This window comes from Gossypium hirsutum, chromosome D08 (genome assembly GCF_007990345.1).
Source record: "Gossypium hirsutum isolate 1008001.06 chromosome D08, Gossypium_hirsutum_v2.1, whole genome shotgun sequence".
In the NCBI taxonomy this organism is placed as follows: Eukaryota; Viridiplantae; Streptophyta; class Magnoliopsida; order Malvales; family Malvaceae; genus Gossypium; species Gossypium hirsutum.
In genome coordinates, this window is record NC_053444.1 from 2,896,899 (window position 1) to 2,911,285 (window position 14,387).

The 14,387-nt window shown below is 31.9% G+C and overlaps 2 protein-coding genes across 3 annotated transcripts; one reads left to right on the forward strand and one right to left on the reverse strand.

Annotated features, from left to right (window-relative positions):
• Positions 1–6,704: 6,704 nt before the first annotated feature.
• Positions 6,705–9,182, forward strand: LOC107919637 (nuclear transcription factor Y subunit B-9). The gene is made up of 2 exons (XM_016849058.2): positions 6,705–6,792; positions 8,266–9,182. Exons 1-2 carry the CDS (start codon positions 6,738–6,740, stop codon positions 8,952–8,954), a joined length of 744 nt encoding a protein of 247 aa, XP_016704547.1. The 5' UTR covers positions 6,705–6,737; the 3' UTR covers positions 8,955–9,182.
• A 1,066-nt stretch (positions 9,183–10,248) lies between these two features.
• On the reverse strand, positions 10,249–12,842 carry LOC107919483 (nicotinamide/nicotinic acid mononucleotide adenylyltransferase). Of its 2 annotated transcripts, none has more exons than XM_016848935.2 (9): positions 12,669–12,842; positions 12,469–12,545; positions 12,296–12,381; positions 11,948–12,031; positions 11,723–11,807; positions 11,163–11,242; positions 10,911–11,012; positions 10,644–10,702; positions 10,249–10,532 (listed from the first exon to the last, which is right to left on the reverse strand). In XM_016848935.2, the coding sequence occupies exons 1-9, from the start codon at positions 12,716–12,718 to the stop codon at positions 10,430–10,432; spliced, it is 726 nt and encodes a 241-aa protein (XP_016704424.2). In that variant the 5' UTR covers positions 12,719–12,842; the 3' UTR covers positions 10,249–10,429. The 2 variants fall into 2 exon arrangements, with proteins under 2 accessions (XP_016704424.2, XP_040955439.1); XM_041099505.1 differs by having other exon boundaries at positions 12,296–12,336; positions 12,669–12,840.
• Between the last annotated feature and the right edge of the window lie 1,545 nt (positions 12,843–14,387).

The window sequence follows — 14,387 nt, forward strand, 5'->3', positions numbered from 1 at the left end:
TTATACCCTTACCTATGTGGTTATCGGATACCCACGGAGAGGCCCATTATAGTACTTGTATGCTTCTAACCGAAATTTTATAAAAAATGGGAGCATATGGATTAATTCGATCAATATGGAATTATTACCCCATGTGCATTCCATATTTTTTCCTTGGTTGATAATAGTGGGTACAATGCAAATAATTTAAAGTGTAGCAAAACCAAACAAAAGTTAAATCTTAACTCTTAAGTGTTTCTTTTCAATCTTAAAAAGGTGTAGTTCGAGTTAGAGGTGTGCATGGGCTGGGCCAGGCTAAGCTCAACTAAAAATTTAGGCCGGTTTGCTAGGCCCGAGCTCAGCTAGAAAAATGGGCCTAAAATTTTGCCCAAGCCCGACTCGGATAAAAATGCTAAAACCCGTGCCCGACCCGTCCCGCCCATATTAATTTTTATATTATTTTAAAATATATATAATACATCAAAAATACTAAAAACATCAAAATAAATATTTCCCAATAAATTGAAAATAAATTTTTAAAAATATGTATACTTGAATAACACTAAGATAGATGCAACTTAACAAGCAAATACCTCTAAAATAATAACAAAATTAATAAATGTCTTTAAAATAATAACAAAATTAACAATAAAATAAGTTTTATACAATATCCATACAATAACAACAAAATAGTAGCAACATAATAGTAAAATGGTCGCAAAATAGGGAAAAAACAACAAGAAAATAATATTAAAAAATAAAAAAAAAATAATTTTTTTGTCCTTTAATGAATTCGGGCCGAGCCTAGGCAAAAAATACCTTACCCGAAACTAGGCTCGTTTTCTAAACGGGCCTTATTTTTTTGTCTAAACCCTCCCACATTTTGGGCGAACTTTCGGGTCGGGTCAGGTGGCCCGACCCATGAGCAGGTCTAGTTCGAGTTTTAGCACGTGTAACTTTTCCTTACCTTAAAATTATAGACTTATTTGAGTAAACTAAAAAGTTAGACTTAACCAAACTAAAGTTAAATCTTAACTCTTAAACAATTCTTTCTAATCTTGCACCATCATTAGTTAAAATATAAATGAAATTATAGATTTTTAAAGCATGTTATTTAGATTTTACAGTTAATGTTTCCTTATACGAGAGTGGTAAATTGGATTCTCTTGTATTAATTTATTTTGTTCGGTACACTAAGTGGATATGTGTCATCTAAGGATATGTATCATCTAAGGGAGAGTGGTCAATTGGATTCTCTTGTATTAATTTATTTTGTTCGGTACACTAAGTGGATATGTGTCATCTAAGGGTGAGTAAACTTAAACGATTCTTTTTAATCTTACACCATGATGAGTTAAAATATAAATGAAATTATAGATTTTTAACGCATGTTCTTTAGATTTTACCGTTAATGTTTCCTTATACGAGATTGGTCAATTGGATTCTCTTGTATTAATTTATTTTGTCCGGTAAACTAAGTGGATATGTGTCATCTAAGGGTGAGCAAAATTCGATTTGAAAAACTCGATAAATATTCAAATTTTGAATCAAATAGTTCGAGTTATTAAAGTTAATCGAGTTATTTGGATCAACTCGAATAAGAAATAAATTTTTCGGTTTAACTCAAATATGAATTACACAATTTAAGTTATCTGAAAATTCGAATAAGAAAAAGTAAAACTACATTGTTTTGATAAATGTTTTTCCATTAAGTTAAAAAGCAAAACCATTATATTGTTTAAATAATCTTTTATTTTGTCTACTAGTTAAATAATTGGTCTATGTAAACGCAACATTAAGTATAAATAATAGGATTCGTTAACTCGACTCGATTTGACTTGAAAATTTTAACTCAATTTGAAAAAAATTCAAATTGAGTTCGATTGTTAAAAAAAGATTTGTCAACTTAACTGACTCGAAATTTTTTGACTCAATTCGACTCGACTCGATCGAATGCTCACCTCTACTGTCATCAAGTCATTCTTTCACCATTATTCATAATATCATTAAGTACACTAAGTAATTTATTGAGGACTAAAGTTGTAATAATCATTAAAAAATAATGTAAGAAATTCTAACCATTATATATAGAAAATTAAATATATGTAATGTTACGTTTAAATGTATCAAAATAAATCTTATTATTAATGAAGTTATATTTTATGCATTATTTTATGAGGGCTTTTTGGGTCTCGATTAATATGAAACGATGGTTAAATTCTTGTCAAGCATTCATTTAGTACGGGTTAAAATCATGTTACGCCCATCCTCTACTCCCTATATAGTCTAAAAGACATGTATTAATTGATATTTTATTAAATTTACTATTTTTTTTAAAAAAATTGTAAGCATTTTTTTTATTAAATTACAGTTAAATCTTAACTAGTAAGCATTTATTTTTCTAATCTTAGACCACAGTGAGTTAAAATGTAAAAGAAGTTGTAGATTTTTTAATGTAGATTTTTATGATTTTATAGTTAACATTGCGTAATTTAAGAATGGTTGAATAGATGAACATTCAAAAGGCAGAGTTCGAGTTTTAGCATACATAACTCTTCTTTATTAAGACTCCGACTTTTTATTGAAACCTATTTGAAGGCGTAACCAAACTAAGGTTAAATCCTAACTCAGTAAACGGTTTTTTTCTAGTCTTATACCATAATGGGTTAAAAACAAATGAAATTATAGGTTTTAAATGCATTTTCTTTAAATTTTATAGTTATCATTGCCTTATACGAGAGTGGTGAGTTAGATTGTCTTGTATTACTTTATATTGCCCAATACGTTAACTGGATACATATCATCACGTTATCCTATCAACCATGGACGAATTTAAGGGGTCACACAAGAGCCTTGCCCCTCTCCTAGAAAAAGGAAAAATAACCTTGCGGCTCCTTTATAAAAAAAATATAATAAATTTGCACTTTGGCGGTTAGCGCACCTAATTAGTATTTGTTTGTCCTTTGAATGGAATCGATAGGGCACCTAATCAGTGATGTAGTTGATCATGGGAATTGGACGCCTTTATTTCTATTTAGGAGAGGGTCGATTTTGTCCCATTTATTTTTTGTCGATGATCTTACGCTTTACTACGAGGCTGATATGGGTCAAGTGGTGCTTCTTAATGATATTCTTAATAGGTTCTATCACTTTTTGGGTCAAAAAGTGAATAAATGCAAGTCTTAGATTTTTTCCTCTCCTAATATACTGGACGAGTTAGCTGATGCTATTTGTAATCTTGTGGGGTTTGTTCGTGTGATTGATCTCGGTATTTATCTGGGGTTACCATTGATGCATAACAGAGTTATGTCGAGTACTTTTGACTTTATGGTTGATAAAGTCCGCAATAAACTATCTGGTTGGGATGTGAGGAACCTTTCTTTGGAAGGCAGAATAACGTTGGCCAAGTCGGTGCTCTTAGCTATACCAAATTATTTTATGTGTACGGTTTGCATTCCGGTCTCGGTGTGTAATGAGATTGAGAGGATTGCCTGTAATTTTATTCAGGGTACTTGTATCGAATCAAAGAAGCTGACTTCTTTTGTCTTAGGGGCTTGTTGTCGTCCAATAGATAATGGAGATCTAGGGTTGCAAAGCCTTGCTGATTAGAATCAAAATTTTCTATTGAAGCTAGGTTTCCGGCTGCTTACCAATATGGATGCCTTGTGGGTTAGGTTTTGAGGAATAAGTATAATATACACGGGGTGTTGTTGGTCTCTATTGCTAAGAGTAATTGTTCATTTATTTAGAGATCTTTGATGAGAGTTTGGTCTAATGACATCACTAATGCATATTGGTCTATTGGGGATGGTTGGCTTGTAAACTTTTGAAATGACGTTTGGGTTTGACGGATTGGTCCTCCCTGAGGGTTTTATACAGGATGATACTTTAAAAGTATGTGATTTGGTAGACGTAAATGGTTGTTGAGACTGGTCTTGTCTATTCTCGCTATTATCGGTTAATATTGTTACACAAATAACATCTATTGTGCCCCCTTCCAGTAATACATGTCAGGATTGGTTAGCTTGGAAATGGATGGAGAGAGGCATTCTTTCCACAATAAAAATTTTTAGAAATATGTATCAGGGGGACAGTATTGCGCTTGCTAATATTTGGAGGCTAATTTGGAATGCGAAAGCACCTCAGAGGTTTCAGGCTTTCATTTGATTGTTGTGGCAGAATAAGTTGTTAATGAATGGGGAGCAAGTGAGGAAACACATGTCTAGTGACGGTCATTGTCCTAGATGTGATAATGTGTTGGAAACTGGTCTCCATACGATTTAGGAGTGCCCTTTCTCGAGATCGGTGTGGCTTGCAATGGTGTCGATTCATGCTTAAATTACGTTTTTATCATTGCCTCTTAATGAATGGTTATTATAGAACTTGCACGATACACATGGTTGTGGTAGTATGGATGTGGATTGGCAAGCTCTATTTTCCATACTATGTTGGTTGTTTTGGAAGAACCGCAATCTCTTTGTTTTTTTTCTAATGGTCATAATTGTGTAAATGATATTATGAATAATGGTTTTACTTGGGCAAGGAGTTTTGCAACGTCACTCTCAAAGATCCTAGAACCTAATCCTATGGTCTCATTGAGGCATTGGACTCCTCTATAGAATGATTGAGTTAAATTTAATATTGATGGGGCTTTGGCTTCAGGTAACACTACTGCTTCTACGGGGGGTGTTTAGGGACCTTAATGCAAATTGGTTGGGTGGCTATTCAATGAGGATTGGCAAAGAATCTATCTTTAGGATTGAAGCTCGTGCAATGTTGGAAGGTCTGCGCATTGCGTGGGACATGGGGTTCAGGCAGATTGAATTGAAATGCAATAATGCACTTCTGGTTGAGTTGCTTTTAGCTAGATTGCATGCAGATAGTAGATTGGTGGAGTTACGCTTAGTGCGTCAACTTCTAAGTAGGAATTGGAAAGTAAGGATTCATCACAGTGTAAGATCTCTAAATGAAATGGCTGATCATATGGAAAAAGGTATTGTAAGTGGCTAGCACTTCTATAGTGGTTTGAGGAGCCATCATCCTCTGTGGTTAATTTATTGTTGGCTGATTGTAACTCTTCATGCATATTTAGTTTGAGGGTTTGATGTAATTGCTCTGTGCTATCTTTTTCTACCAAAAAAATCCTATTATTAATGAATTTATATTTTATGCATTATTTTATGAGGGTATTTTGTGTCTGTATTAGTATGAAATAATGGTTAAAACTTTTGTCAAGCATCCATTTAGCATGGGTTCAAACTATGTTACCCCATCCCCTAATCCCTCTATGGTCTAAAAAACATGTTCTGATTGATATTCTATTGAATTTATTAATCATTTTTTAAATTGTAAGCATGTTTTATTAAACTAAAGTTAAATCTTAACTTGTAAGCATCACAGTGAGTTAAAAGGTAAACGAAGTTGTAGATTTTTGTAATGCATATTTTTTAGATTTTATAATTAACATTGCATGATTTAAGAATGATTGGTCCGATGAACATTCAAAAGGCAAAGTTCGAGTTTTAGCATGCATAATTCTTCTTTATTAATATTGTGACTTTTTATTGAAATTTATTTAAAGACGTAACCAAATCAAGGTTAAATCTTAACTCTATAAACGGTTTTTTCTATTCTTATACCATGATGGGTTAAAAAAACAAATGAAATTATAGGTTGTAATTCATTTTCTTTAAATTTTATTGTAATCATTGCCTTATACGGAGAGTGGTGAGTTAGATTGTCCTGTATTACTTTATATTGCCCAATACGTTAACCGGATACATATCATCACGTTATCCTATCAACCAGGGGCGAATTTAAGGGGTCGCGTAACGACCTTGCGCCCCCTCCCAGAAAAAGGGAAAATTAACCTTGTGGTCCCCTTATAAATAATAAAAATAAACAGAAATAATATTAGTCTTTTAAAAAATAATGAAATTATTAATTGATAAATTAATAAAATTACATTTTCACATTTCAAAAATTTATAATTCAATTCCACCCCTAAAAAATTTCATCAATTCGCTTTGTTTGTGGACTCTAAACACTCCATTAATAACGAACTAAATAATTTCTTATAATTATTAAAAAAAAATGTAAGAAATCCTAGTAATGATATGTAGAAAATTAAATATAATTAATGTTACTGATACATTATATATAAATCTATACATTATTAATGCATTAAAATAAATCATATTATGGGATTTTTAATCCAGTTAATCCTGGTTTGCTGGCTTTTGTCTAGATTATAACAGTTCTTAGTCCGTTTATGTTGTAATAATTTGATTCTATTTTATGATTATTCAGACTTGTATTTATAATTATAATGGTTTAAAAAAATCCTATAATTAATGATACTCATTATAAATATATAATTTGTTTTTATAAATTTTACAACATACCATTTTAAGCGGGATAATTAAAATTTTGAAAATAATTAAGAAATTAATAATACCAAAAATAGCACTTTCCAAGGTTATAACTACAGTAAATGAAAATTTGTATCTCATAATTATAAATTATTATTTTATTTAAAAAGAAAAAAGAAAAAGCGTTTTAGAGGGGCCACCACCTGTAAATACCGGTGAGGGGGAAGGGCAGTGTCCAATGAGAGAGTTGGTGTGACCGGCAATAGTAAGTTCCTCGTTTAAAACGCCGGTTTGCCAAATGGACCGTGTTGGCCACTATAAAAATGGTCAAATTCCCATTCCGAGGACACACAAACTAAGCTTTCAACACCCAAATCCTTAAAAATCATGGAACGTGGTGATGAGTTCAGTCGTTTTCCCAAGCTTGCAAAATCAAATTCTGGTAAAGCACCCTTCAACTAGATATATTTTTTATTTTATTTTTATGTTTCATATACATATAATACCCATTTTTTGTTTTTTTTAATGAAAAATACACAGATTTATCCTCAAAATGATTAAGGTTTATTGCATGCATCAACAGTTCTTTCCTTTTATTTTTTTTATTGACTTGGTTTTTTTTTTCCCCTTTTGCATGTTGTTCATCGCAAATCTCCTTTCTTTCTTATGTATTATATCAAAATTTTCCCCTTTTTAAAGTCCTTTTTTGAAAAAAAATCAAATTTTCACCATTGATTGTTTCTCGACGGGGTTTAAGCTTAAAAGCAATATATTTAGACCACCTTTTTGACTTCATCTTGAATTTCCTCTATGTTCATATAGTAACGCTTGCTTCATTCTTCACTTTTGTCTTTTGTTTGTTTATATATATATATATTTGTATATTAATAATGTTGTTGATTGAGTTTGTGTCATAAATTAATTGGATAAAATTATATTTTTTATTATTTATTGTATGTTATTTTAAAACACATATTTGTGTTTTAAATACGTGATATACGTATTTATAAATATTTATTAGGTCCATGTGGTAAAAAGTTTGATTTCTTTGGATTTTAGTGTTGTGGATGAAAAAAAAAATTAATAACTAATATAATAATTAAAAACAAATACACTTTTATTTCTTTTTTTCTTTAATTAAAATAAATCATTATAAATATTATAAACAAAGAATTTTTAAATATGAATTAATTTAGGAAGTGTTTTGCTTTCAATTGTTTTCTAGTTTAGTCTCTTTAAACACTTTTTTTTTCAATCAATACTTTTTACATCTTTTAACACATGTGTTGAACCAATCATTTTAAATAATATTATTTGTATACGGCCAATCAAATTGATTGAATTAAAATTAACGATTTATTTGAATTAAGGTCGTTAAAAAAGTTGAAAATTTATTTGCACGGATCTAAAATCAATTCAATTAATAAAGCAGGAAGAAAATATTATTTGTTATTTATTTTCTTTTTCATTTTCATTTTTCCTTTTCATTATTTAGGGAAAAAGAAAAGTCAAAGCCTGTAGAGTGAGAAGGAGAAAAAGGGTTTGACTTTTAAGACTCCCAACAAAGAATCTAAACAGTGATAGGTGGGGCCCTTTTTTAGTACCTCATTGGGCCCCTTTCTCTAAAAGTGGGACCCATTTAACGCCTGGAATAAGCCACTTACGGTTTTCCACGTGTATATAGAATCCCTCTGACACGGAGGTAGCATTTACTTATGACTTTTTATCTTTTGGATTTTTCTCTCTTTCTTTTGAATGCTTTAAAGGAAGAAGATTTTATTATTATTTTAAGAGTTTTAAATTATTTGTGCGTTAATGGCACTAACCATCCTATAATTTTTACTTATTTTAGGATAATCTTTAAATTTTAAATAATTTTAGGGGTCAAAGTGCAATTTTATATTTTTTTTGGCAGGTTTGGGTATCATTCAACATGGTGATTCATCGAACTCCATTAACAACGTTAACAACATCTTCAACGTCACCGACAATGTCAGCAACGCCGGTAACATCTCCAACACCAGCAACACCAATGCCGTCAGCACCATGCCTCCACCGGGCCCGGTGTTGCGCGAACAGGATCAGTACATGCCAATAGCCAACGTGATCCGCATCATGCGCCGCATCCTACCACCCCATGCCAAAATCTCAGACGAAGCCAAAGAAACCATCCAAGAATGCGTTTCGGAGTTCATCAGTTTCATCACCGGGGAAGCCAACGAACGCTGCCAAAGCGAGCAACGCAAGACCGTCACCGCCGAGGACATCCTCTGTGCCATGGGAAAACTAGGCTTCGACGACTACATCGAGCCCCTCACCGTTTACTTGACCCGGTACAGGCAATCCGAGAACGAGAGGACTTCACTGCGCGGGGACACCTTTTTGAAGCGCGGGAATGCCTATGGCCCAATGATCATTCCCCCTCACGGCGTCGAGCCTTTCAATGCGGGGTTTCAGGAAGGGATGACGGATGCCACCTCCGCCGCCGCCCGAGCCATCATGGGTGGATACAACCATGGTGCTCATCCAGGTGGTGCCGCTGGATCATCATCGCAGCAGGCTCCTTTCGATAACAACTTGGATCCATTTGTTGAGTTCAAATGAGAAAATATGGATTAAAACAGGGAAAAGCAAATTTAATTTGAATAAACAGATAATCATAGTATCAAAGTAGCCGTTGTTTAGGAATATATGGAGAAGGCAAGTATACAGATACAGTGTGGGCATCAGTTAGGGTTATAATTTTCATTTTGCTTAATGAACTTGAACATGTATCTGTTCATTGGTATGGTTTAAACAGTTACAGTAATAGGATTGCTTGTGTTTTTTTAATGTATTTGGAGCTGAATTTGAGTAAATTATAAATTCAAAGTTTTTTTTTTGTTATATTTAAAGATGCTGCTATATTAGAAGTTGGATTACATTTTCTCTCATCTAATAAAAAATAGCAAATTAATCCTTATACGAAGTATACCACATGTAAGTGTCTAGTTATTTCATTAACCACACCAATTTTTAATAAAAAATATCAGTTTACTGTTTGATCTAATATATAATGATAAGTTTATTCATTTGTTAAGTAAAAGAGACAAAATACAATTTAATTTTTAATACAAATCCCTTATAATACTTTTACCGCTTAATCAAGTTTAACAAGCTCGAGCATTTTGATTTTTCTTCTTAATTAAGCCACGGTAAATTCGATTGAGCTTTTAAATGTCAAATTTCAAACTATTTAATAAGTAAAATTTGAATATACTAATATTTGAATTGAATAACTCATAAGTTTAACGGAAATTTTTTTTTTATTTATTTTTAGCTAGTATTGAAAAATCTCAATTTCAACTTCAACTCAACCATGAGAGTCATGTTCATTTTTACTTCAGCTCAACCATGAGAATCATGTTCATTTTCACTAGGAAATAGGCTTAATCAAGCTTAATAATCTTAACTAAATTTTACTCGATTATACTCATCTATAAATGAAAACATGTTACTTGGATTACACCCATGTTACTTGGATTCTTTATTCTTCTTAAAGTACTATCCAATGTTTTTAAAATTTAACTGGTGATTGAATTTGTGATTGAACTTATCATACTATTAATTCGTTGATTTAACTGACTTGATTAAAAAATTATTCAAAATTCAAAAAAGAAAAATTTAAAACCCCAATTCAACTGACTTTTTAGTTGGTTTAATCGATCCGTACCATTTCCTGACCTAATCGGTTCAAAGCCACTCTCCGGATTGATACCCCAACCAATTTATGATCCATTCCAATTTAAACAACATTTCCAATATCAATAATGGCATTTCAAGTTATTTTGACTTAACAGCAATGGTGATTAAGTTCACATACATACATAAGAAATTAGAGCTGCTGCTTCTCTATAAATGAAAACATATAACCTATGTGGCTCGGAATTTTTATTTTTAAATATTCGTATCTGAAACATAGGGTTATACAACACTCGCACCCGAATCCGAGTAACATAATATATAACTCCTCCCACTGCAATGAAAGTTTCTTTATTCAAAGGATTGAAAGTTCATTAATCTGATCAGTTAGTCAATCCTCATTTCTCATTTGGTTTCAAGTACAAATTCTGTTTTCTTATATACTCTATCACTTCATCTACAGTCAAATATTTTATAGACAATCCTCTTGAAATGCATTCCCTGAAACAAAAATGAAAAGAAAACAGGGAATCTCCATCAAAATCAGACTCGAAAATAAAGTTGCATATATCTTCTAGTACTATAATAGACCAAAAACTAATGCTGTTTTACCTCAATCTAGTTGAACTGATTTGGTTCGGGACAAGTTCGTCGACAATTCTAATGTTATCCTGAAAGAAACAAAAGCAAATGTGCCAAAATCAGTGAGATAGGCCTTTTATCCTGAAAGAAACCAGCATATATGACTTTGTGGGACTCTAATGTTCCTTTCCGGAGCCAATTGAAGTTCAAATATCATCAAGGGTAATGACCGGGAATTGAGACCTCAATTTGCTTCTTGTGAAAAAGTGGAAAGAATCGAGAAACCCCAGTACTAACCTGGTTTTCATTCAAAATTTCATCGCCGTTGATGATTTTTTCCAAATCTTGTCCTTCTCTACGAATGCAAACCACACCGTAATCCTTGCATATACTTCTAACCTGATATTTGATGCAAATTCCAAAGTTAGTGCCTTCATATGATAAGCTAGAGCATGCTCTACGCATTATATTTAGACCAAAAAATATATCCTTAATGTCCCCATCGTCCTTTAACACCAATACCATACGAAGAGACTAATAAGCATATACCTGCTCAGGGATCCAAAACCCGGGAATGCTGAAAGATTGAACTAAATCAGAACCACAAACAAGCATGACTTTAAGGGATTCTGCAAAAAGACCGATATCGTTACTGTATCTCCACTCCTCATTATCAATTCAATAACCTTGTAGGTTGTCTTTTTTATTGGATCTAACATTTCATAGTTCTATTTTATCCCAACCAATACATCTGATCTTGACAAACGAACCAAAGAAGTTACTAAATGGTATCATTAAACATGAGATAAATATATTATATGACCCTTTTGAGCTGACAACAATGTATGAATGACCCATATGCATGTTGATACAGCTTCTAATATTTATTCATTTGGTTGTATATAGTATGTTATTTGAAATTAAAAATTGTTCATTTGTTAAACTTAAAAAATATGATGGTTCACAGAGACAGTTCCGGGAAACAAGAATCTAGTTTTTCCATTTAATCAAGCATCAACCCGTTATTGCAAACTGATTATAATGCATAACTGTATCTATCAAATTATGTGTATTGGTAGGAAAGAGAGTTTAAGTTTTTGCTTGTATACCCTTAGGTATCAGTCCACCCTCAATCAAGAAGCTCTTGACTCGATTAAGAACGGTTAGAGAGCGCTGAAAAGAGCTTTGTTTTGCCTGTAAATGAGAATGGGAAAAAAAAAAAAGCACTTTAAAAGGCAAGTCATACTTTGCAAATGCAACAGATGTTCCTTACGATTCAACTCGGGTTTTCCAACAAATTTGCAAAACAAACACGGGAGAAAGAGAAACAGTACCTCCCAAGGATCAACCATGATAAAATCGGAACTTTTACAGGCTAGATTACACAACTCGATACGATGATCAGCAGCTATAAGGCCCTGCATAATCAATCAAAACTACTCAATTGTAGTATATATAACCACATAACAAGATAAGCACATATAACTAGCTATTGCCATTTTCCTCTAATTTATTCATTTTTGGATTATAATCCAACGCATTAGTGATTGAATTCTAGCCAATTTCACTAACCAAATTATTTCCAATTTTTCTCCAGATGCTAATGAATCAAAACCTAAGCTTATAACAAAAATTGGTAAATTCTACCATTAATAAATAATTCAGTAAAGAAAAAGACTAACCTTTTTCTTGTAAGCATCATTTACAGGTGACATATAGCCTCCTATAACACAAAACCCATTTGAATTCAACGCATCTCTAGCCAGTTCTAACCATATAAAAATTTAAAAAAAAAATCAAAACCCATAAAAATAAAGAAAAAAATGAAAGCAAATTATAATTTTAAAAAACTTACCAAACATGCGTAAGTGCATCAAAGTAGGAGGATTGAAGCTTCCAGTAGCTACTAAAACTACATAAATTTTGTCCCCACTTTGATTAAATAGAAAAAGAAGAAGAAGAGAAATTAGTATGATATCAAAAGTAGATGAAGTGAAACAATAAAAAAAAGCAATAATTTAAATAAAATAAAATAAATAGAAGAGAGTAATTTACTTGGTTATTGATGGTAGACATAGTTTATCTAAAGGCAATGTGATCTCCATTTTAAGAATTTTTTTGGGGTTTAGGGTTTAGTATTTCAGAAATTTTTTGAATGAATTAAAAAAAAAAAACCAGAACAATTTTATAGAATAAAATTCAAAGCTCTTGAAGAAAACGCAGAGACGAAAAAACAGGGGAGAAAAGAGAAAGCCGGTCTTGATAATCACCGTGTCAAAAACGACAGCGTATGGTTAATGTAAGTTGACTGCAAACGACGCCGTCTACAAGGCTAGTTTTTTTTTAATTGCATATATTATTATTTTGTATAGCATTTAAATTATTTAATTTAAAAAACCATTAAACTAAAGGGTAAACAACATTTGAATCAACTATTTATCATCTAATTATGAAAAATTACAAAATAGTCACTTATCTATTTGATTTATTTTTTTTGTCACCAACATCTAAATTATTAACGAAAATATAATTTGACAGTTTTTAAAATTAATATAATAACAACTTTAACCCTCAATACTTGTATATTATTAAAATTAGATAATACCAACCAATTTGAGCAATAAGAACCAATTAATTTGAAAAGGTGGCACGTATCAAATTGAAATCCATATGCAATAGTTGTATAAAGTGAAACTCAAATTTAGATACTCACGATAACTTTAACATTTGTCAATAGTATCAAAATATTGTTATTGATTTAATGATAGTATTAAATGCAATCACATATATAATCATATTCGTTGTCGGAGGGGTGTTCATTCAGTTAACCGACCGGTTAACCGACCCGAAATTACTATAACCGAATTAACCGACCTTCCAAAAATTTTAACCATTAACCAAACCGATTTTTTTAAAAAAAAATAACCGAACCGAAATTTTTTCGGTTAATAAGGTCGGTTAACCGAATTAATCGAAAATTATGTATTTTTTATTTTTGGTTAAAAATTACCCGAATTACCGAAAAATACCCGAATTACCCGAATTTTTTTTATTTTTTATTTTTAAAATTTAAAAAATTTGTAAATTATTAAAGTAAATTGGGTTTTAGACTTTAGTAAATTGGGTTGTCTTTTAGTTTTAGTTTTATTGGATTGGGTAATTGGGTAAACTTTAGTTTTAGTTTTATTGGGTTGGGTAATTGAGTTTGGGCTGGGTTGGATAATTTTATTTATTAATTTTTTCGGTTAACCGACCAGTTTCGAACCGAATTAACCGTTAACCGAAAAATCATAAAAAAATTAACCGACCCCCGACCGAAAAATTCGGTTAACCGACCGATTTAACCGAATTCGGTCGGTTAACCGAATTTTTTCGGTTTTACCCGAATTATGCACACCCCTAGTCGGAGTAACTATAGTCAATCAGATAGCATACAACCATTTATACATGTAAACCAGTGCCAATCACATTCAATTCATGTTAATCAAAAAATTTCAAGTCTTAATCGAGCTTACGAAAGCTCTTTTGTTGACCCGAGTATGAAATAGAATCAAATTGCAAAGTTTTAAAAGTTTAAGGTCAATGTCATGATGTCGCCGAACGGTTTCTCATGTCGTGACCTCAGGCCACTCAACGTCGCAATATGATTCACTGTCGGCCGGCATTGCGACGAAGAAGGTTGGTCATCGAGACGTGGGTTCTATTTTTGATAAAATTAAACCATTTGGCACCTATTTCAATGCTTCATTACATATCTATCATTATGTTCAGCAA

Excerpts from the sequence above, each read along its gene's own strand:
- LOC107919483 (XM_016848935.2), bottom strand. The coding sequence starts at position 12,718 with ATGGAGATCACATTGCCTTTAGATAAACTATGTCTACCATCAATAACC. Across the intron at positions 11,013-11,162 it reads GGTTTTGGATCCCTGAGCAG|GTTAGAAGTATATGCAAGGA; the intron begins GTATATGCTTAT and ends ATCAAATATCAG. Across the intron at positions 10,533-10,643 it reads ATCAGTTCAACTAGATTGAG|GGAATGCATTTCAAGAGGAT; the intron begins GTAAAACAGCAT and ends TTTTTGTTTCAG.
- LOC107919637 (XM_016849058.2), top strand. The coding sequence starts at position 6,738 with ATGGAACGTGGTGATGAGTTCAGTCGTTTTCCCAAGCTTGCAAAATCA. Across the intron at positions 6,793-8,265 it reads GCTTGCAAAATCAAATTCTG|GTTTGGGTATCATTCAACAT; the intron begins GTAAAGCACCCT and ends TTTTTTTGGCAG.